This window comes from Rhodnius prolixus, unplaced genomic scaffold (genome assembly GCF_049639745.1).
Source record: "Rhodnius prolixus isolate KJV_2025 unplaced genomic scaffold, Rpr scaffold_1, whole genome shotgun sequence".
NCBI lineage: Eukaryota > Metazoa > Arthropoda > Insecta > Hemiptera > Reduviidae > Rhodnius > Rhodnius prolixus.
The window spans coordinates 35,806,326-35,830,001 of NW_027411581.1; the positions used below are offsets into that span (position 1 = coordinate 35,806,326).

The following is a 23,676-nucleotide window of genomic DNA, read 5'->3' on the forward strand; positions in this document are numbered from 1 at the left end:
AAATAGTGTGACCAGGAAGGAGGTAGACTGTTAAAGAGCTCATTTTTTATTAGGTCTGGACCAGTAGATTTATTCTCTTTTGACGACTCAATACTATACATCAATTCCTCTAAAGTAAAATCCTCATCGTGAACAGGACAATGTACCCCAAAATAATCAATATCACTGTATAAGAGTTCTGGGAAAATATTTTTATAAAAATTTTCCCAAACATTCATTCCCATTTCGTTTTTATTAAAATTTTTATTTTGAAACACTTTTACTGCCTGCAAAAAAAACTGTCTTTGAATTATTTGAGGAGTTAAATTTTATTTGAATCTGTTTGTAACAATTATATTTTGCATCTAATACTGTTTTTCTATAGGCATTTTTGGCCGATAAGTATAATTTTAATACATCATGAAATTCTAATTTTTTGCACTCTCTAAATGTCTTATTTACTAAACGTTTTGCTACTATACAATCAGGAGTGAACCAAGATTTATAATTGTAAAATTTATGTCTGGATTTACATTTAACAAAAATTCCAATATCATATCCCACGTTATGCAAAGCAGATTGAATTAGAACATTCCAAAAAATTATAAAATTTTGTCAACTTTTCTGAATCAATTCTTATCAACTGAATACTTTGGCTTATGCTAGATTTTATATCTTTAATTTTGCTATTGTCTAAATTAGTATCTATTTTAATTTTTAATTTGCAAAGCAAATGCTGTGAAAATGAAGTAATCGCTAAAATACTAAAGTGGCAACAATATTTCAAAGCAAAATAATCTAACTAGATTAGGATCTAGCACACTTTTTCCTTGAAAACCGACAAATGCATAATTAGCAGGACGATCATCATCCGATCTACCATTACTTTCCATAATTTTAGTTATTCTTTTACCCCTATCTGTTACTACTTTGTCAAAACTCTTCCTCTTTCCACTAAAACATGTACCAATGAAAATATCACTTTCTAACATATTTAACTCAGAATGCTGATGGCAGCATTTACACAGAGCTCGTTGAGTTTATAACAAACAATAAGATAACTCTGTAAATATTCAAGATGCTAAAGAAGCTTCGAAAGAAGAATTTAAATGGCTGATTTGCTAGCTCAAGAACCCAATAACAAAGGGGAAAAAAAAAAAAAAAAAAAACATATTTAACTCTCCTAATCTTGCATTATAATCTTCTCCAAGTACAATACTACTCTCTGGATATAACTGCCTTAATTTAAATAATTCATTGTCCAAGTTTTGCATACAATATCGGGTTTTAAGTACAGTACTCCCTAAATCAATGATCCTGTCTTAAACTTGAATAACAAAAATAACCTTAAGTTTCGTTTACTTATCTCTGTTATCTCCAAATTAAAATTCTTTCTTATTAATAAGAATACTCCACCAGCTCTGCCCTTTATACACTTTTTATCTGCTTTAACATACTCGTATTTCATAATTTAATAAATATTGAGGAATGGTGAAGTTGTCAGCACTTAACCAAGTCTCACATAGACATAATACTTACGTACATATACGAATGGAATTCAAGTAATTTGTTTACCTCAACACCATCCATGTGAGTCAAAGTACCTACACCTCCTACATTCCAATAACCAATATTAATAAAAGTAGTATTTCTATTCAAACCTTTTAATTTAGACGAACTTTTATTACTATCAGATGCATTCCGTTTAACTACCTCAACCTAATGTAGACTGCTTTCCTTCTTAGATGCTTTCTTTTGAGGAATGTCGCTTAGCTTGGATACCCTCTTTTGGTGACTTACTAACTGCCTGTATCCGACGAAAATACTGCCGCTTACCTGGTGACCCCTCTGCTTTTCTTTTCTGCCTACTCTTTACTAGCCTACCATCTTTCAGCCAGTTTCTCAATGTACCATCTGACAAATTTTCAAGTCCCGTGCTTGCTGAATAATATCCTCTCGGACGAATACATTAAGCTACTTGCTTCTTTATTTTGAAGTTCTTCTAGGGACAGCAACTTGCCTACTAAAAGGAGTTTATTATACTTAATAAATGCCTTTTTATTATTATTTCTTGCCTCCTTCCAGAAATGATACAGCTTTTTCCTAGTCTCTCTTACACTAACTGGGAAATCCTCAGAAAGTACCAAATTAGTACCTGTTAAATGTTAATACATGAAAATCCGTAACTGGGCAGAGAAAAGGAAAACATGTACGCTACTAGAAATAAATGCATCAAATTTAGATTGGGCTGTGGGCCAACGAAGTTGCTATTTCAATAAAGGTATTTTATAAAATTAGCATAATAAAGAAATCTTGATGCACAAAAGTTTTTTTTCATCTGCAAGGTGATATTAAATTCGTGCTTCACCTGCACACATTTTGAATATAAAGGTAAACTTTACACTAAGATTAAATATAACATAAACTAACTGCTAAAATAAATACTAGTAGTATTTCACTTGCAAAATAAATAATTTATTTGAAAACAATTTTTAGTATACTACAAATCAGTAAAAAAATGTAATTAACAATAATTAATCTGAATTAAGAAGTAAACAAAGGCCATAAAGTGTCCATTTTCTAGCTTGTTCACTCTTGGGCAATGAAGCATCGAATACTACTCCGCTACCGTCTGATACATTCCTACCTAGGTGTGGTATAGACTGGAACCACTACTTTGTTCTAAATGGGACAAAACCAAAATCATTAGTGAAAAGGTCAAAAAATTACAATGTTATAATAACTAGGAACAATAAATTTACAAAAATAATTAATAATATATACTCTGTGGAAAATAGCAGCATATATGCACTAGTAGTTCGGTACAATAGCAGCGGCATTTATTGGATGCATTTTACGCTCCATTCTATTATTGGGGTTACTTCTTAAAAATCAAGGTTTTCTCTAACTAAAACTCATCCCTCAAATATTATATCTAAGAGGCACAGAAATCAATGTAAAAGATTTGTCCGTTCTTTAGGTTTTACAACCCGTTCCTTAAGTTTATATCAATGAACTTATCCGGTTCATATATAAATTGTTCATACAAAAAAGAAAAGAAAACTCTTAAATTTTGTAATTTCTTTGTACTTGAGAAATTTCAAAATGTATTTTTATCCCTGATTTTATTCGTTCTAGACAAGAATAGGAGCTGCAGGTTTTTTTAGATCAGCGCAACGAACCTCGCCTGAAATTATTGGAGAGTTTAAGATGAAAGAATTGATTATTGGCAAGCGTCTTATAAGTCCGAAGTCAGGGATGAAGCCATCTCAGCTTATGAGAAACCAGCTCACCCTGAACTACTCCGTTGGAATATAGAAAAAGCAATTCCATAGCTTAACTACCCATATTTGAGAAGCACATGAGGAAGAATATTTCTTCATTGCCCGCAGAAGTGACTTCTTAGTGTAAGGGTTTATTTCAATCCCATAGCATTAGGTTTACTATAGAACAGTTTATTTAGGATTTGCAGGAACGTATTTTAAAAGTACTGCACATCTTGAATTGAGTTAATTCCTTGTAAGTAAATAGCCTAAATAGCCTCCTTAGGTGATTGCTCATTGAAAATAATCGAAAAGTAAGACAATAAATTGAATTAAAAAAATTCTTTTAGCATTGCCCATTTTTACAAAATAAATAAAGCAACAATAAAATAACAGCAAATAAATAAATAAAAATATTTTGAAGATAAGGAATAGCAAGAATTTCTATACTTAAACATTTAATTCGATTTACAACCCACTTCAAGCAAACCCTTTCGGAGAGGTCTGGCAGCGGCAACAGTAAGCTACATTAAGGTATAGAAACATTTTTTTTTTTTAAAAAAAAGTTTATTTGTTTTAAATACGTCTACGAGCGGGATAGGGGAGCGCTGGTAAACTATAGTTCGCATTGTCCTTTCTCATTCCATTATATTTCTTATTCCACGTCCTATGAACATTCTATTTCTCCATTATTTGAAGTTCAATATTGGTCTTTACTTCACTGTCTAATTACTTTTTTTTTTTTCTTTTTTTTTTGCGAATAAGGTAAACTATGAGATTTATTTAATAAACCACAAAACTAAGAACGTTGGCCCATCACTCTCAAGTTATTGATAATATAAAGCTATCGTTCTTAATTGTTATGGGTATTTGCTAAAATTCTTTTTATTGAGTGATAAAAATCTATTTGACCATACACACACACACACTGTTCATTATTATTTTTGGTGACTTATTCATAGTTTCAATGGGATTAATAAATAAATGCCAGTTTCAACCACGATAAACTTTATTATGCCGAGCTTTCGACCAAGGGATTAGGTCATCTTCAGGACTGTGGAACATATGTTTTAGAGAGACATGTGCCATCCTAGTCCGAGAAAAGAACATAGCTCAAGAAACGCTAATGACCGTAGTCGTCGATGCGCCAGCGAAAAAAATTACCTCTAATATTACTATATTATTATGTTTTGCCTTAAAAGTAAATAAAATAATAATTTTATGATTTCCTTTACTCGCTTCTGCTTTTCATTATAATTGGAGAAAGAGTCAGATAAGTGTAAAATGAGCAATCGAGTTTGTTCTTACTCAACTAAGTACTTACCGGACTCTCTGCGAGCCCGAATTGAGTTAAGTATAGCTTGTTGCTCTTCAAAATTTTCATGAAATTCTATAATTCTTTTCAGAAATCTGACAAATAGTTCATACACGCCTTTAATTGGGGTGTAGGTACAAACTTCCTTACCCTGAAAAAATACGTGTGTAAGATTGCCTTACTTGCAATTGCAATGTGCTTTAACATTAGTTTGATGAATATCAACGGCCTATTTGGCAAACCTTGTGCTTTTCTGGTATCTTCTCTCATCTCTCCACAAAATCTACTGTCGCTATCTTTTCATATATTTCCTTTTTAAGTGTTTTTGATATTTTAGTAATTTTGTTTAAACGTCTAAGTTTGTATTTAATCTGTATATTATTTTCATCATCATTAAGTCACGTTTAAAGTAGTTATACGATGACAATTTAAATTGTTTTACAACTAAAATATTAGTTAAAAATCGTACTTTCTAATAATCTAGTACTTTCCAGGAAAAAGTGAAGATAATAAATTAAATAAATTCTCAGACTACTAAGGTAGCCGCAAGAGCGAAATTCTCTCTCCTATATATTGCTAAGGAAAAGTAAAAAAATTCGGGCCTTCCCTTTGGTCCACTTAACCTAACCCCAAAACTAGATAAGAAATAGGAATTTCAGTAGAATATAGTAATCAGTTTTATTTAACTTGCAGGTTTAAGATAGCGTAGAAATCGTAGGAACAAGTAGTATTTGGATATTAGATCACTTGATGAGGGTAGATATGTCAGGTGTAGGGAACAAGGTGGAATTGAAAAAAAATCGTACGGTATAAGGGTTGATCGTCAAAACCTTCACGAAAAATAGAAAGGTTGAAAAACGCCTTGCTTTGACAGTTTTTTTTTATATTTTCCAATATAAGGTAAAATTTCCAAATTTTCTTTAAAATAAGTCGTAATGTTTTGGAAGGCATAACAACTACATTTCGAGAAAACTGCCGAAAATGGGATAAACAACATTTTTGGAAATTGCTCTTTTTCTATTTTTATAAGCAACTTTTATACAAATGCGTGAATGAGATACTATTTGATTCGAAATTTCTTGTAAATGTGCCTTTTTGGGGCAATTAAGCAATCATCTTTTATATCATATATGAAACGTGAATTAGGAACGTAACAACCAGACTATGGGAGTTATGGTAAGATAAGTAACAAATAATACCAAACTTTGTATCATATAAACAAAAATTATGTCTTAACAACTATGGGCAGCTAAAATGATCAGTAAACGCAGGCGAGCTCGCACAGGGTACAACAACCGCGAACGTTCGAATTGGAATTGTCTTCTTTTTCACCTAGTACCTTGTTGCCAGCGCGGGCAAGTTAAAATATCTTAGGTGTGTGGCGCCTCACACGCAACTCCCAGTACAGATCCTCGAAACACAATGGAAATCGAACATCTGTCCTCAGTACGTGCGTTTTGTCATAGGAGGATCCTGAACCGTTGGTGGAACCAGCGAGCTGGTTCTATGACTTTTGCCTATGCATGTTTCATTCGATCCGTTTAATCAAACCCCGAACCTTGACGTGAACTACTGAAACCTTTTGAACACAGGAAAAGGCCCTTCGTAGGGTGGTTGCGCGTGATCAAAACGCACTAAGAAATTTGTCACTCTCGTGAAGATCAGAATGGACAAAAAATTTTGAGGAATTTTAAGTTAGTTACACGGTTGTACAGTGCGAAACTGCAGATACTCTGTGATGGCGGGAAATTCCTAAGTATTAGAAGTCCCTATCTATAACCACTTGTTCACTAACTGTAGACTAGAACAGGTATGGCCAACATACCTGTTATTTACATTTTGTTCCTTCTCTAAAAATTGAGTAGTTTTATTTAAGAACATAACCATTTAATTTTTGAATTATTATTAACTAACTTTTTTTTTGTAAAAAAGCATAAACCTCCATTACGTTTAACCACTTCACTTTATAGCTTGTTGCTATCAAATCGACTCATAAAAATAATTCCTTAAAATAGTTAAAATAAAATATTTCTAGATAAACTGACTTTACCTCCAATAATTTCTTAATAGAATCCAGGGTGCTTTTACTGACGTTTTCTGGGTCTACACGTCTCAATATATTAATGAAAGTGCGCTGCCCCAAAAGTTTTTTAGCCTCCGACCATTTTACATTGCTGTTATTATTTATGACTGCGCATAGTGCTAAAGTTAAAGGCTTTGTAATTCTTACTAGCCGATTGTCAATCGATTTTCTATTAAACAATTTAAAAAATATATATTAGAATGAATGTGCATGCTAAATTGCTTAGAAAAATTATTATCACTATTCTGAATTACTAACTGGACCTTTAATTTAATAGCAACCCGATCTATTTGGGCAGCACCCTTTGTTTTGCAAATATTTGCATTAAAATGTTTCTCTCTCTCTCTCTCTTGTTCATGTAACATTATTTCCTAATTAAAACGAATATTAATAATAATTGTCTTTATTAATTAACATTTACATTTATCTTCATAAATAACATAAAATTAAAAATTACAATATAAAATAAATAAATACTTAAGAATGCTTATTCTATTTTTTAACTAATGACTTAACTCTTGGTCTTTTAGACGGTCAGAGTGGAGTCTTGTTGCCATAACTAAATAAATATTATAATGAAAATAATTGTGAAGGCACAGAATGCAAATAAATTAAAGCAAACTGAAATTAGAGAAAAACATAACTAAATTACAAAACAAGTTCTGACTTAAATTTATAGAAAAAATAGTAGAAGTCTTTATACCCAAGTTCACAATCTATAGGCATTATTATTTTTTTTATTTCAGAGAAAAACTTTCACAATCCAAAATATTTTGATAATACTGTTCTTAGTCTTTTAAAATAAGCTTACGAAAATGAATGAGACTTTTACACCATAATTCAATATTATTACAATTTGCAAAATTTAATGAGATGTTTAAATTGAATGTAATCTCTCTGAATCAAAAAATATTTTTATAATTGCTAGTCTAGATAAATACAGTAATGAATGAACCGAGCCTACGATCAAAATCTACCGAAAAGTATTTAAATTATAATTAACTAAAACAAAATTAAGCAGCTCCATGGAATACATTTCCCATTGATTACAGTTCAAATAAACGGGAAAAACATACAGAAATTATTTGGTTTTACACAGAACAATTCCTTATTTGAAGTTAACAAAAAGAAATAAATTTACTGATACATAGTATCTTTTACATTTATACGACAGAGACAGCCACACGAACTCTCCCAAACTTGGGATCTCTTTTTAGCTGGAATCCATAGTACATGAAATTCACTAAAAGTTAGTATATACTCTTCTTGGTCCATAATTTCCACAAATGTTTCAAAAAGTAAGATAATGACGAAACTTGATAGGTATTTTAAAAATCAGAATCATATTTTTTATTTTTTAATCCCCAAACGTTATAGGCCAAACAGTGCATTTTCATATCCTTCTGAGTTAGCTATATATTACCATCAATATTACACTGCGTTCACATTTTTTGTTCCAGTAGGTTTTGGTGAGCGAGGCGTGTAGTTGAACTGTTCCAACATAACTTTCGCAGATGAAATGTTCATATCAGATTTAGTTCTTTTAAGTAGATGCTCATTTTTCTCTATGATTAGAGGGGCTTCACTATTTTTAGCGGGGAATAGGTTAACTCTCGTTTCTTAGCTTGCTCTGAAGTCGTTTGTCCAGCCTCATTATAACGTTCTTTAATGACCAATTTATTATACTTAATGACTGTTCATTTCCCCTTTTTTCGGGCCTCTACTAGCTTTGGACTCTTACGTACATCCGCCACCTCTTTAGGAAAATCCTCAGCAATCACTATTTTAGATCCTTTTAACTTGCTGTTTTTAAGAATCAATAATTTCGTTCGAAATTGAGTAAGACTTATTAAAATAGGCCGTGCATTATTATCTTTCGAAAATTTACCTATTCTTCTTACAAAAACAAAGTCGGAAGTTGTCAGATTCAACTATAACTTCTCACTCAAAATTGCAAAAGAAACTCCTCCTGCTCCCAATAGTCATTGAATTCTTCATTAATGCTAAATAGCAACAAATTTTTCGTTCTCACTTCTCTTTCTAGGCTATTTACTCTAAGTTTTAATTGTTGATAATTTCCCTGAAGAGCTTCTATCGATTCTTTAATGTCTGCTATTAAAATTCCGGTTTTTTTCCGTATCAGCTTTCATTTCCTCTTTAAATTGTTTCATAAATTCCATAAATTGACTATTATCCATTTTATCAAATCAAATAAATTTTATTGAATTATTTACTAAATGAATTTAACAAATAAATTTTAATAAAGAAATTTTTCGATCCAAGAGAAAAAGTGCTTCATTTAATCAAACGAGATTATAAAGAGGCTGCCGAAAACACTATTGAAACAGAAAGTTATCTGGTCAATATGTTAATAAACTTACCAGTAACAAAAGTTAAAGCCACAGAAATAAATATTTATATCCACGTTTAAATAAACAAACTCTTCTCCCACTTCACCACAATTCATACACGCCCCACTGATTTTAAATGCATAAATCCCCACTGTCTTTTAAAACCATATTAAATAAACTTTTTCAAAATCAAATAACTATAAAACGACTCGATAAAAATCTTCAAATTTTTATATGTGCATTAGCCAATTTTCGAATAGTTACAAGCTTTACAAACCATACTTTTAAACAAAAATATTAAGAGCGATGTTCGCTGTTCAAAAGTTAACCCAAGACTCCCTAATTATGACGAATTATTTTTATTTAAATTAATTTACTTTGTTATTCATTTGGCCATACCTGATTTAGGGCATTTTAAATTTTGTTATAAAGAACCTGTCCTATTTTTTATTTAAATGTAAATATATGCACACATGTTAAAGTTACAATTTCTTTTATTTGTAACCATAAGAGAATCGCCCTATCATTGTGCAAGAAGGTAAGTGGAGTGACCAATGAAGATCAATGAACATCAGAGACCGGTGTAGCCTAGAGTGTTAGACATCCAGGTCACGTCACCGTAGTCCCTAATCCGCAGCTCACTGAGATCAGAACTCCTCACTTTCTTTTTACTTACTTTTTTCCGTTTCTCAATCGTTCTTTTCTTTTCCCCTTGTCTTTCCAATCGCCTCATTAATTTTTCCTTGCTGACATAACCCTTATAAGATTTCACTTTTTCCGAACTCCCCACTTCCACTAAGCTAGCAGCCACCAAGTTACCCTTAGCAAAAACCCACCTTCCGCCTAGGAAAAGGAAGTGTAACAGCATTAGTTCCGCCATGAGCAAGTTTGGAGGTTTTTTAAGGAGCAACACCTTCTCAAACAAAAAAAAAAAAAAAAATCTACTGTAACTATTACATTCATTACGTTTCAAGCAAAAAAACTTGGGGCCAATTATTATTTTTATAATAAAATTCCTAATTAGTTGTGAAATATAAGCCGATCAGCGTGACTTATATTTTCTTCTTACATCTCTTAAATAAAGCTTACTCTCAGTAAAATAAACATTACCTAAAAATCTCAAATTCTTCTGGAGAAATTCGCAAAAGATCTTTTTTCGCCTTCATGATATGATAGAATGATTGCTTCTTGAAGGAAGCGTCAGTTATATTGATCACTTCATTTCGGAAGTTTTGTAATGATTCTTTTATGTGCTTGATTTTATTGTTTGTTTTATTAGTTACTTTTATATTTTTCATTATGCTTTTAGACACTGTAACAGAAAAAATTATTTCGGTACTCCTAAAGTCTAAGAACTCTTGTCGCTAAAATAAGCAAATCATAAGATGTTATTGAGGAACAAGTAAGCCAACAAGAAGAAATATGTATATGCATGATGTGTATTTCATCCTCTGACGATGAGAAGATGGCTACTATTAAGTTATCTGAACAGTAAACAGACGTACAGATCAACTGGGTACGTAAATAATACTTTTTGAAACTTTAAATCAATAAATTCAGTATGTAGGCTTTTCCTTCCATATGCTTTACTATTTTATTTATTACATCATAAAATACACCATAAATTACTCTAATTTTTGGTTTCCTTTCGCATCCTTTTCTAATTTGTTCCCCCAGTCATTCCATGACTTCCTCTTTTACTACAAAACTTTCTATTTCACCTCCTTCTTTCTATAACTTTCCTTATTTTCCTTATTTCAGTTTAACACGTAACCCACGTAACCCTTCCAAGCTACTTTCTTTTCCTTCACTATGTTTTGGATTTCTTTTCGTTCCTGAGGTCCTTTCACCTCATACTACGACTGCTGCTTCCACTACTATTCCTTTAAATGAAGCACAACACTCAAAAATCACCACTGTCCTCTAAAGTACAGCCAGTAGAAGAAGTAATAGAAAAGAATAGGCTATGCTGTTTGTGCAAGTTCTACTAATGAATTCCGATAGAATGGCTAAAGTGGCCTGCAAAGAACAAGTGGGAGAAAGAGGTAAACTGCGATGCAGGTGTAAAGAGGGGATAAAGGAGGCGTGCGAGAAAAAAAAGGATTGTTTGGAAGGACTGGAGAGCTTTGGCAGAGGACTGAGAAAGAAGGAGGAAGAAGTACAAGAAAAAAGGAGCCTCACACCTCTAAGGCGGTAGAAGAGGCGTACGATAATAGTGATGATGATGACATAAAGGGTGTCCCGTTTAAACATGCCACTTTTGAAATAACTCTTAAACGAAGGAAGATATCAAAAAAGTGAACAAAAAGTTAATGAAGTATTTTCTCTCCAGTTTGTGATGGTGTTAGTGTTTTTGATTTTATTGACGCCCTACCCCTTAAATCGGTGGCAGAAAGTGACGATTACCTTTTGACCCCCACTTTTTACTACTGTATTTAAAACTTAAAAATGTAGAAAAATGCTGTTAATTTCACTTCAATGTTTCAAACCGTTGCAGAGATATTTTATTATATATATTATATTTTATTATTATATATTATATTTTATTATTATATATTATATTTTATTATTATATATTAGATTTTATTATTATATATTATATGTTAAATTTTAGTCGTTTTTTCTTATTTCTCTGCTTCATAAACTAAAATTAAAAGCGGATTTTCTTATTAATTACTAATAAATCAAATGCTGCTACAACTTAAAGCCATCAGGGACTAAAAAATCAGGTTAAACATCATCAAATCAGTTTATTTACAAAAATTGATAAAAAAAATATTTCCTATTTATTCAAATGACTCCTCTTCTGAACTGGCACAAGCGCAGTCGCTGCCCAACAGATGAAGTAGCTAATCGTATCATATCTGCCGCTAAGTGGGTTTGGATTAAGCCTTTCTAAGTGCTTATGGAGTTGTTAGTTCCTTGGCATGCAATTTTTCTTTGAGATTATTTCCAAAGAAGAAAATCACGAAGGGTTAAATATGGCGATCTGGAAGACCAGTTTACTGGCCCCTGTCTCCCGATCGAGCGGTTAGATTAGATTAGATTAAACTAAGTGACCAGTTAGTAGGCCTACAATTATCCTAGTAACCACACGGCCTTGACGGATTAAATCTGAAGTCAGCTTTAGCAAGTAACCCCTAATGAACTCCTTCGCCTGTCTCTGCCCAGTAGTGGCTAACCGCCACTCCTGAGACCTCCTTTGTACCCAAAGGTTAATGGCCGCAGACTTAACACACTTCGAAACCCCAAAACAGGGGGGCAACAATGTCACCTAACAGGGACGGGGGGCAGTCCTCATCACTTTTTGATTTATTAGTAATTAATAAGAAAATCCGCTTTTAATTTTAGTTCATGAAACAGTGAAATAAGAAAATATCCACTAAAATTTAACATATATTATATAATAATCATATATAATATACAGGGTGATCCATTTAAAACGCACCAGTCTCTAATAACTTATTAGGGAAGCAGAATTTCGAAAAAACTCACGTAGTAAACTATATATTTTTTTGGATCTAGTTTTCAAATTTTCCACCCCCGATGCTGTATCTTTATTTTTGGAGGAGTTACGGCTAAATACCTGTTCGGAGTTTCATAAGGACTACTGGTTTTGTCAATGATGGTAAAAACTACATAAAAAACTGTGACAAATGACGTTAATCCCGTTTTGATATCCCAAATTTTAGGCGATATATTTAAGATCAAATTTACAATTTTACCTATTCGTGAACGGTTTTCGATATTAATTTTCCACCAGAAGTACACGTTTTGGGAGGTCCTCTGACTGCAAAAAATGTTATTTGTGACGCAAAGTAAAAAAATAATAATAATTTAAGAATTTAAAACATGTAGTGTGAAGTATTGGTTATGGGTGAAATCAGGATAAATTTGTTTTATCATCAAATAAAAGCAATCATCACATCATTTTAATGTACCCAGTATACAAGACTTCTTGACCTATGATTACGGTAAAAATATCTTGCCAGGGATGAGCGGGTGTTGGTTTAGTGGTCAAGAGCGTGGTTTTTTAAGTGGGAGATCCCCAGTTCGAATGCCGCGGGTGCAGTCATTCACAATACTTAATACATCATAACACTTTTTTTTTAAATAAATTGTAGTCATACGTGGGATTCGAACTGGGGACCTCCCACTTACAAAGCCACGCTCTTGATCACTAGACCGACACCCTGGCAAGATATCTTTACCGTAATCATAGGTCAAGAAGTCTTGCATACAGGGTACATTAAAATGATGTGATGGTAACTTTTATTTGATGATAAAACAAATTTATCCTGATTCACCACATCCATTACATTACACAAAATGTTTTAAAATCTTCAATTATAATTATTTTTTTACTTTGCGTCACCAATAATATTTTTTACAGTCAGGGGGCCTCCTAAAACGTGTATTTCTGGTGGAAAATTAATATCGAAAACCGTTCACGTATATTTTTTTTTTTTTTTTTTTTTTTTGGCGCATCAACAGCTGAGGTCATTAGCGCCCGGAGCCTTTTCCAGTGCACTGCCGGCCTCCGGACAGTGTTCTCTCGTTACAGACAACACTGTCCATCACCGGACAGTGAGCTGTAAGAAGCTCCTAGGAAGAGAAAATCTAAGGGTCAGCTGCTGGATTCGAACCCGGGACCTCCGCGTGGGAGTCCACGTTCACGTATAGATAAAATTGTAAATTTGATATTAAATATCTCAACTAATATTAGGGATATCGAAACGGGGTTAGCGTCATTTTTCACAGTTTTGTATGTAGTTTTCATGATCGTTGTTAAAACCAGTGGTCCTTATAAAACCTCAATTGGGTTTTTGGCCGTAACTCCACGAATACGCCTACACCCAGAAGCGGGGGGACTCGTAAATACGAGCGATAGGTGTCCAAGGGAGCGCTGCGAGAAAGAGTATTAAACAAAGAAAAATGAAAGAATTAATAAGTGTAGGTACTTACCTCTGGTGCAAGGAGCGATGTGCGTGAGGTATGTTGACAAGACGCCTGAGAAGCGATGAGAGGGAAAGGAAGCTGTGGAGCGGAAGCGCGTGTATATGTTTGTGTGAGTGTGTGTGTGTTGAGTTCTGAGAAAGGTAGGCAAAATTTGGGCTTAGGCCCCAAAGAGGCGTAATGGAAATGGATAGCGGGGTAAGAGTGAAGAGTGAAGAGGAATAGTGCAATAGATGCGGATGAATATGCGTAAAGCGATAATATGGAGATGCGTTTAGATGCGGATGATGCGAGCTGCTAGGTGTCAGCGGAAGTGAAGCGTAGCGGGCTGAGATGCAGTAAGAAGAACACCAATAAGCAGACAGCACAGAAGTGTAAGATGCAATGCCCCACAGAGAACTGTACTAACAGGAAGTGTGACCACATGGTCCAAAAGGAAGGGTCTAGAGTATAGACACACGAAAAAAAGGAAATTGAGGCTATAGAAGATGACGCATTTAGCATAAGAAACAGAAACAAGTTGAGACAAGTTAGTACGCGCGCGGGCGAGAGGCTGGCCAGCGCGAATCGGAAACTGGCCAAATTGGCCGAACGTCCCTGGTCACGACCGAACATATTTCAACAAAAAAGAAATACTGAAATAAAATATATACTTACAAGCCATATTCTTATTTGCCAGATTCAAGTAAACCCCAGCTAATTTTGCGTTTATTACACGCTTCATTAACAAAGTCCCATATTCTTTAAGATGATTCATACAATGGTAATAGCACTCCATGGCTCTTATCAACCAATGATTCTGCAAGATAAATATTGTAAACTTAAATTTCACAAATTCCTTTTCAAATACTCTCCTATAATGTAACGTAACATTATTATTACTGACTTGGTCTTCATTTTTCATAATCATGCTGGTGTCTTCTTCCAACGACAAAGTGTTGTGCTTTCTTACAAGAATTGGTCAGATCTTTCAACAATAAGAAAAGGTAGAAATTTTGCCTTGGTCAGTTCGTTTTCCGAAGAACATGGCCGGCTTTTTAAACGTTCCCTCCACACAGCGAATAACATTCGTCACTCCACAGAGGAGCTAATTCGTCACTCCACTCGGAAAAATTTAGCTAACACCCAATTAGAAACAAGTACCGTCGTTTTGTTGTGTCATTAATGCTGATAGTTAAACACTGGTGGGTTTTCACTATCCCTCAATCCCTCAACTACAGATCTACTCGTATTAAATGTTAAAGAAATAATTTTTTAGAAATTGTTTCAGCTCCGTTGGGAGCTCCAGATACTCCTACTCTAGAGAACTCATTTTTTCAACACTTAGCACTGCAATGTCAATTATAATAGTTTTCTTAGTTTTTTTGGCATTTGCGAGAATGTCTGGCATATTTTAGCCCACGGTGCAGTCTACTCTCTCATCTTCCACATTCCTGGGCGGAAAGTAAAAACTGAAGGGAGAAATTCATAACGGTAAGCAACATCTCACACCCCTTTGTAACGTAGATTGGAGATTGGAGAACCTTCTCATAAAAGTGACTGTTATCCGCCATACTCAATTATTTCAGTACGAGTCTCCTGTAAGCACTTTATCTAGTATTCAGTAAAAGAAAGCGCAACCTCAACCATCTGACCGATTTATCCCGGTCAACCATTTAAAGAAAACTTCCAAAAACAATCGCAAATTAGCTCTTTAGCCCTACAAAAATTAAAAGCCCTGATTACTCGCTTCCCAAACTCGAGTTTTTTAGACGCCATAACATTTTAAGTTATTGGTTATTCATTATAAGTTAAGTTATTGTTATTAGTGTATTACACAAACATATATATAATATTTGTGTGTGTAAAAACATGTTGTTTTATAGATACTCACATAAGTGGATTTGTTAATTCGTTTCTGCAATACTATGCCCTGCCAGCAAAGTAGTTTAACGGTTGCTTCCCAAAACTGCACAAAAAAGCGTAGCGTTCAAGACTCTTAACTTTGACTAATTTTTTCTATATAAGATAAAATACCTAAATTTCTTTAAAATATAGGGTACATCCTCGCTTGGAATAGTCATTTTTTTTTTTTTTTTTTTTTTTGCAATAACTTAGATTTAATGGATTTCGAAAAATAAGTTGCAAAAAATAAATAATTAAATAAAAAGCAGAGAAAGGTATTCAAATGAAATCAAGCAAACTAGTTCTTTGTATGAGCGATAGCATCTATTTTAGAGTATAGATTCTGGATCGCTTGCTTAACTTACATCCAATGTTACTGTGAGCTTTTCTAAATATAGGCTTAGATGAATAAGGCTCGCCAGCTTTTTAGCACATTCGTGACCTCAATAATAGACTTTTTGGATAAGTCACTATTTTACGCTTAAAATTTGCAATGACATAAACATTCAACATAGAATAAGCTTAATTATTGTAACAATTAGATATTTTTATTTGCAATATATAATATTTATTTCATTTGTCGACCATACAACTAGATACAGTTATGCCCGCCCTGCTTAAAGCTTGATGAGCTATCAATAACAGATTTTCAAACTCTGAAATATCTTTTTATCAAGATATGTTCAAGATGGGCAAAGCCCAAAATAGTTCGATGCCAAAAAAATAGAAGAAGTGCTCTATACTTACAGACTTCATCGTACTTGTAGCGACTTCAATTAATGATTTTTTGTTAACTGGCAATATACAATTCATTGAGGCACATTTTAAAAGTGCGGAATAATTTTTAACTTTACTATTAAATTCTTCTCGTGCGTGAATTGATTCATTTAATCCCAGAGCTATGTGTAAATGTTTTCTGCAGTTGCCAACAAACATTTTCCAACATTTGTATCTGAAAGAAAAGGTAGTGTGTGAATTAGAAAAAGTTGCTCTTGAAAGAAAACATTGCTAAGATTTTGAAACGTCCCCCACCAATAAATAATGTAAATCATACTGGAGGTCAATAGTAAGCTATATTTCAAACTTTGTGTTCCCTTTCTAAGTTAATATTTATTTAGTTGCATTTTTATTCTTCATATATATATAATAATGTGTATGGGCTTAAAATAATAACCGATATTTATGATTATATATGTCGCGCATTGCTAACACACGAGCGGAACGCGATGCAGGGCGAACACAATGCAAATAAACGTATGTGTGCCCAAGAGGCAAATCAATAATAAAAAAGTATAAAACAAAAATGGATGCATGAAACAAGAAGGAATAAAGCTAACTTACATTTCTGGTGAAGGAAGCGGATGAAACGGGCAGCACAGTGTGCGAAGAATATCGCGAAAGTGCTAAAGAAGCGGTTGAAAGGAAGGAGCAAGTTTCGGAGTGTGTGCGTATATGGATGTGTGTGTTACAAAAGAAAGCAAAAACATAGGAGACATTTACATCTAGAGGACACATGCATCGCATGGGCTTGGCAGATGTTAGCCTTTGTAGGTTCTGTCAGGGAGAGGAGGAAACTGCACTGCACGTTTAGTGTTAGTGTGAGGGGCTTGTCTGGCTAAGATGTTACTTCTCGGGGAGGAAAAACCAAGGACTGTGAGCTTTACCCAAGAGTTGCTCTCCAGAATTAAGATTCTGATTAAACGGACGAATCTGGAAAGCGAGCTCAAGAGTGGAAGAACCACAATAGATCCAAAGGGGTCGCAGTGGCGTAGTCCTTAAGGGCCACCCTATTAGAATCTTATTCAGAGGATACCAGTAACTCTAGAACAAAGAATTGTATAGGCGGGGACTAGCTGCGTTCTAGGTGGACTCAATAGATGCGTAGCTGCGCCACAGGCGAACAAATCATGTGATGAATAGAAGCGTTATTACGGACCCATTAAATGCGATGACTAGTTGTGTTATATGCGGACTCAATAGATGAGATAAGTAGCTGTGTACAAGTATGACTTTACGTATTATTTAATTTAAAAAACGCACTGATTTGAAACATAAAAATAATTGTCACTTTATTCAAAGTATGCTCCATCGGAAGCTAGAACCTTGGCCCATCTTTCAGGCAATAAATAATTTGATTCCACGCTGATAGAAGTCTGGTTGTTTTAGGGCGATCCAGTTATCAAGCCAATTTTTAATTTCTTCGTAAGAACTGAACCGCTCTCCAGAAAGGGCCGACGCCATTGACCGGAACAAATGGTAATCTGAGGGGGCAATGTCTGGTGAAAATGGCGGGTGAGGTAGAATCTCCCAATTCACTCCTTCTAGATAATTCTTGACGGATCTATGAACATGTGGTCTAGCGTTGTCATGCTGTAAAATTATCTTGTCGTGTCTATTCTCCCATTCTGGTCGTTTTTCCTTTAGAGCTCGGTTCAAACGTATTAATTGCAGTCGGTACCGTTCACCAGTGATAGTTTCAGATGGTTGCAATAGCTCATAATATACTACACCTCTCATATCCCACCAGATACACAGCATAACCTTGCTGCCATGAATGTCTCGCTTTGGCGTTGATGGACCTGGTTCACCGGGCTTAACCCTTGCTGATTTGCGTTTAGGATTGTCATAGCAGATCCATTTTTCATCGGCAGTAATGATTCTATGTAAAAAACCCTTTCTTTTTTGTCGTTGCAGCAACAATTCGCTTATGGTTTTTCTTCTTTCAATGTCTCTTTCCTTTAATTGGTGTGGCACCCAACTTCCTTGCTTTTGCACCATTCCTAATGCATGCAGACGTAAGGAAATGCATTGTTGGGTAACATTTAATGCTGTTGCCAATTCTTTTTCTGTTTGACATGCATCTTCGTCAAGTAAGCCTTCCAATTGTGTATCTTCAAATTTTTTAGGTGGTTTTCCATGCTCTTTGTCATCCAAATCAAAATCATTGCTTCTGAATCGTTTAAACCATTTTTCACACATGCTTACTGATGGAGCATGTTCTTTGTAAGCTTCCTCAAGAAAACGATGACTTTCAGCTGCACTTTTCTTTAGAAAAAAATAATGAAGTAGAACTTCCCGCAAATGGCGTTTCTCCGGTACAAAGTTCGACATTTTCAATGCAATAAAAATAATGGTTGTTTACACTGCACACAAATGGCATGTACCTTTTTTTGTTGGCAATACATGTACCTTTCAAGTACATGTATTGCCAACTTAAACATAACGTCGTACTAGGACTGACGTCATCTATTGAAAATCCGTAAAGTCATACTTGTACACCTTAATATAAGCGGACTCAAGAAATGAGATGAGTAGTTGTGCTACAGTATGCGAACTCAATAGAAAAGGTCACATGGTCCAAGTGGAAGCAGAGGAGAAAGGTTTGGTAGCGTGGGAACCAATAAAATAAACACAACTAATAGGTTTTGGTAATAAAATATTTGGTGGAAGCAAGAAAGGAAACGGGATCAGTGCGGGGGATAGTGCATAAGCACGAGAGCGGGAAAGTTAAGAGAAAGAGAAGAGAGAGGCAAAATCGAACTGACAGACAAACAAACACTGAACTACTGAATATATTTATACATAAGTAAATTATATGTATATAGTTTCTTATTTGTTGTAATTTCCCAATCATTATTCTGTTCCTAAATATCGGTCGAGTACGAAAACTGTAAACTTTTCAATTACTCACGTATTCGGAGACTGAAAAAAGTTTTGTATATAATTCAATTCACGGTCCGTGTAAATCCAAGGAGCTGAACAAGTTGCCAGCAAACTATCAATTACCGTTAAATAACCTGCAACAGATAATTATAACGCATAAATAGTAACCCTACTATTTGGGTCTTGAAGTAAAATAAAGACTTGTTACTACTAGACTTTATTCAATTCGAATCATTGCTTTTCCTAACATTTTGTATATAATAACATTTAACATCACCGTCTACAACGTCTAATTTCGTGCCTGACAGAAAAGACAAGCTTGCCTTACTTATTAAAGTTATTCTTAATGGAAAGTCTCTTTTTGTTTTAAAATGAATTTAATAACTGCCTATTTATTGGGGCATGAATACAAGATATGAATTATTTTTTATATACGATTTAGTAAAGTTATCGCAGTGAAAATGAGGAATTTTTTTAACTACTAGCTTACTAAAGAAACGAAGTAAAAAAAAAAACATTCTCAGTTTTTCATTTTTAATATATTTCTTATTCATATAAATATTTAATGTGCGGATGCAGAAAAAGAATTAGTAAAAAAAATTAATTAACCATTTCCAGAAGTAATTTGTAAAATACAATGCATCCTGATCGGCTAGTAATTGTCAAAGATTTATATTATACCATTCAATGAATATTAAGAGGATTAGATTTAATACTAATTTCATTCTAAGTTAATCTACATAGTTATTATATAATTCAAATTACACAAGCTTTACCTTCTTTGAAATTTTTATCTGATATAAAGAGTACAGTACTGCTCTCCTCCAGTCTAACCATCTCAAGCACTCGTTTTATGTCTTCAATAAATGATGCTTCTTCATAATCAAGGTCCCCTTCAATCATGAAATGACCGTGCCCTGCGAAAAAAGTACAAAATGACAATGCACCCTATCTGTAGCAATGGTTCTTAACTTAGCGCCACAGGTAAATTCACGGAGACCACAGAATAAGTTTGAAATTTAAGAAGTAACCAATAAAGGGCTATAAAACTTTTATTAGGACACACTTATATTTTTAGTTGGAATAATATTTTGATGTATTAATTTTAGTTTTATTTCTTAATTGACATTAAAAAAAGATTTTATTGCTTTATTCATGCAACTGATTCCAAATCGGTCTCCTTCTTGCTGACTCAATGCTTGCAGCAAATAAAAAACCTAATATCGCACTTAGTTCAAATTTGGAGTTGCTAGTGACTATCGGAGCAGTGACATGTTAGTGAGCGGTCTCTACGTTTTATTACATTTCTGACAGGTAATTTTGCTTAGTTCGTTCATAACAACCAACGGATTTACTTAATGTTGAATTAAACCGAGTTTACTTTACACGGTAATATTAGCATCTCCTTAAAAAAAATATATCCATACTCTAGAATATCGAATATAATTTTTGTACAACATCAACACACAATTTTGGATCTGTAACCACGTCTTGATGGGAAATAAGTTTCAAAATACTCTGGTATTCTCATCTTTTACCTACCATATAATTAATGTGTGACGTCCACTTCAAACATTTATCAAGAAAAATACCTAAAAATTGCACCGCGATTTTGCAAGGGAATTCCTCGCGGTTAATGTTATTGTTTCACCAAAATTGAGTCTTCTTTTCGGGTGAATAAACATATTTTATTAATTTTCAGCCCGAGATAGAGTAATTGCAATGCCAATTTTTCAACATAAACAGTCCTTTCTAATTAGTCTTTATAGTAGTGTGGGTTTTGGTCAGTAACTTAAAGGTAATTGTCAATTCGATTGAGAGGCAAAGCAGTAAAAATAAAGCTCTCCATCAGGAGAGACAATACATAATGTAACCTCATATCAATTATGTAGAAAACAAGATACATACCAGCAATAAATGCCGCTAATTTCGTTAACGTCCATTTTCCGTAGCTTCTTGGTGAGACTAATATCATGTTTCCTCCAGATATTTGAAGCACTCGATGAATCTTAGATAAATTTTCCATTACTTCAACTTTCAGTGTTAATTGTAACGGTTCATATGTTGAGTTGTATTGAAGAAGAAACTGAAACAAAAATTTCTTACTGAATCTTACCTTAATATTCATTGCTACAAAAAAAATTAAAGAAAGTTGACCTTCTAGCATTTCCAAAAACCCTTTTTAAGAATCAATCAATCAATTATCCTGTAAAAAGAATCAACTTTCCCTGTTTTATTTCAAAGAAAGTCGTGGTTCTGACTTCAAGATATTTGAGTGAGGTCGCCCTTCAAGTTAATACTAGCATTTCCAAGAACCCAGGTTGCTTTTTTTTTTGTAAATTTTCATACTTCCGATTGAACAAATATTTTAAACTTGAATGTATATTTTTCTTATCTCCCACCAAATATTTCATCAAAAACCAAGGGATTTCGGGGTATGGTATCTAAAAGATGCCCACTAGTGATGGGGAGGCTGCTCCCTGTCAAATTCCATTATCGTCTAATTCCCTAAAACACCCTAGGATCTGTAAAAATTCTTGAATGTTCCCCATCCTCCCGATGGCCAAAATTTTTAAACGATTTGATGGTATCGCAGTCCGTATGCGAAAGAGATGGGGAAGCTGTTCTGAAGTTGGTGCCAGAATTGGGTAGGGCATGCAGGAAGGATTAATTTTGATGTAGTACCACGTGAGCTACTAAAAAAGAGAGAAGGTATAAAGCAGAGTATAAACATATCGCGTCGTGGTAAGTGAATGAGCGACCAAGGATGCGTTGTTTGTTGGACACTGGAGATAGTGGAGACTCGCGCAAAGAATTGTCGTGCCAGTTATGTATTAGAACATTGTGAGCACACTACAACCACTAGATCAAATGGTTTACACCGAATCGTTTTGCCCTCCTCCACATCACTGAACTCTGTGCGTGTGAAAAGATTTTCCTTGGAAGAATAATATCTCTTACTGTTGGACCTGTATTACTCTTACGATTCCATCTAAAACAAGCGGCTGTAGACCACCTTCTTCTTATGTTTTGAAAGGAAGTGGAATGAACTCCTACAGACTTCTAAGTGTAATTAAATAGGACAAGTGGATCACAGGGGCATGAGCTGAGTGGCCAACCTTAGGAATCTTCCTACTAACTCTACCAATACTCCCCATTACGGAATGCGCAAATATATTAGTTATGTACCTTCAAAATTTTGCTAGTTATCTGAACCAATTCTGGTACTAAGTTCCTAACGTCTTGGTCAAACTGCGATGTATGATGTTTCAACATCACATTAAATATATGTTCAATGCGGTCTTTGTTAATTGGTTCAGTGTAAAATATCGAAAAAAGCGACAGGAGGCGCCGGTCAATTTTTGCAGTTTCACTATTCCAAGTTACAGTACCAAATATCGCTAGAAAAAAAACATCAAATTCAATTATTAAATCACAACAAATTCTGATTGAAAGCGATTACACAATTTTCACATTCTGCATTGGTTATAATTATAACCAATTCGGAAATTCAGGAAAAAAATTAGGAGGTATATAAATAATACTGTATACTGTAATTATACTATTTATCCAACTGCCAGTAAAGAAGATTCGAAGATCTATTTTCAAAAATGTCAACTTTTCTCAAAATTGGAACTCTAGTCACTACAAATGGAAGGGAAAAAAGGAAGGCGAGAAACTAGCTTAAGATAAAAACTTGAATTCGCTTTCAGACACAAAACATTATTTACTGATTCACTTCTTGAATGCAGAAAGTTCTGAAAGAATTAAAAAATACAAACGATAATTGAAAAGGCGGATAAAATTGAAATATATACGGGATTCCAGGTTTTAACAGCTTATTTTCATAAGACGTTTCGTTGAACTAGAAAAAGTCAAAATAAACACTGGTTTCTGTTACTTTTTGCATATTTACAAAAACGGCAAACTTTTTCAAAAATGTATTGAAATAATGTAGTTAGAATAAAAGAATCTCTATCTAACGCCAAGAAAAAATTACAACTTTACAAGTGTCATGAGATGAACATTTCTTTAAAACTTGCCTTCTAAATGTGCTATCTGGCGATTATTTTAATTTTTTACTAAACCTATCTTGTAGGAATGATTTAATGAATTTATCTTGCAATAAACAATTAAAATAATTTAAAAATTCTTTCAAAATCAGCTGGGTGCTAAAATAGT

At 33.8% G+C, this 23,676-nt stretch overlaps 1 protein-coding gene across 1 annotated transcript; it reads right to left on the reverse strand.

Annotated features, from left to right (window-relative positions):
* Positions 1-2,432: 2,432 nt before the first annotated feature.
* LOC141448241 (dynein axonemal heavy chain 10-like) lies at positions 2,433-23,676 on the reverse strand. The gene is made up of 12 exons (XM_074116471.1): positions 23,538-23,676; positions 22,684-22,895; positions 21,403-21,580; positions 20,271-20,411; positions 19,523-19,628; positions 16,579-16,783; positions 15,821-15,895; positions 14,605-14,746; positions 10,102-10,303; positions 6,608-6,809; positions 4,567-4,708; positions 2,433-2,661 (listed from the first exon to the last, which is right to left on the reverse strand). Exons 2-12 carry the CDS (start codon positions 22,768-22,770, stop codon positions 2,627-2,629), a joined length of 1,515 nt encoding a protein of 504 aa, XP_073972572.1. The 5' UTR covers positions 22,771-22,895; positions 23,538-23,676; the 3' UTR covers positions 2,433-2,626.

Excerpts from the sequence above, each read along its gene's own strand:
- LOC141448241 (XM_074116471.1), bottom strand. The coding sequence starts at position 22,770 with ATGTTGAAACATCATACATCGCAGTTTGACCAAGACGTTAGGAACTTA. Across the intron at positions 14,747-15,820 it reads GAATTAACAAATCCACTTAT|AATCATTGGTTGATAAGAGC; the intron begins GTGAGTATCTAT and ends TTTATCTTGCAG. Across the intron at positions 6,810-10,101 it reads GAAGAATTTGAGATTTTTAG|AAAATCGATTGACAATCGGC; the intron begins GTAATGTTTATT and ends ATTGTTTAATAG.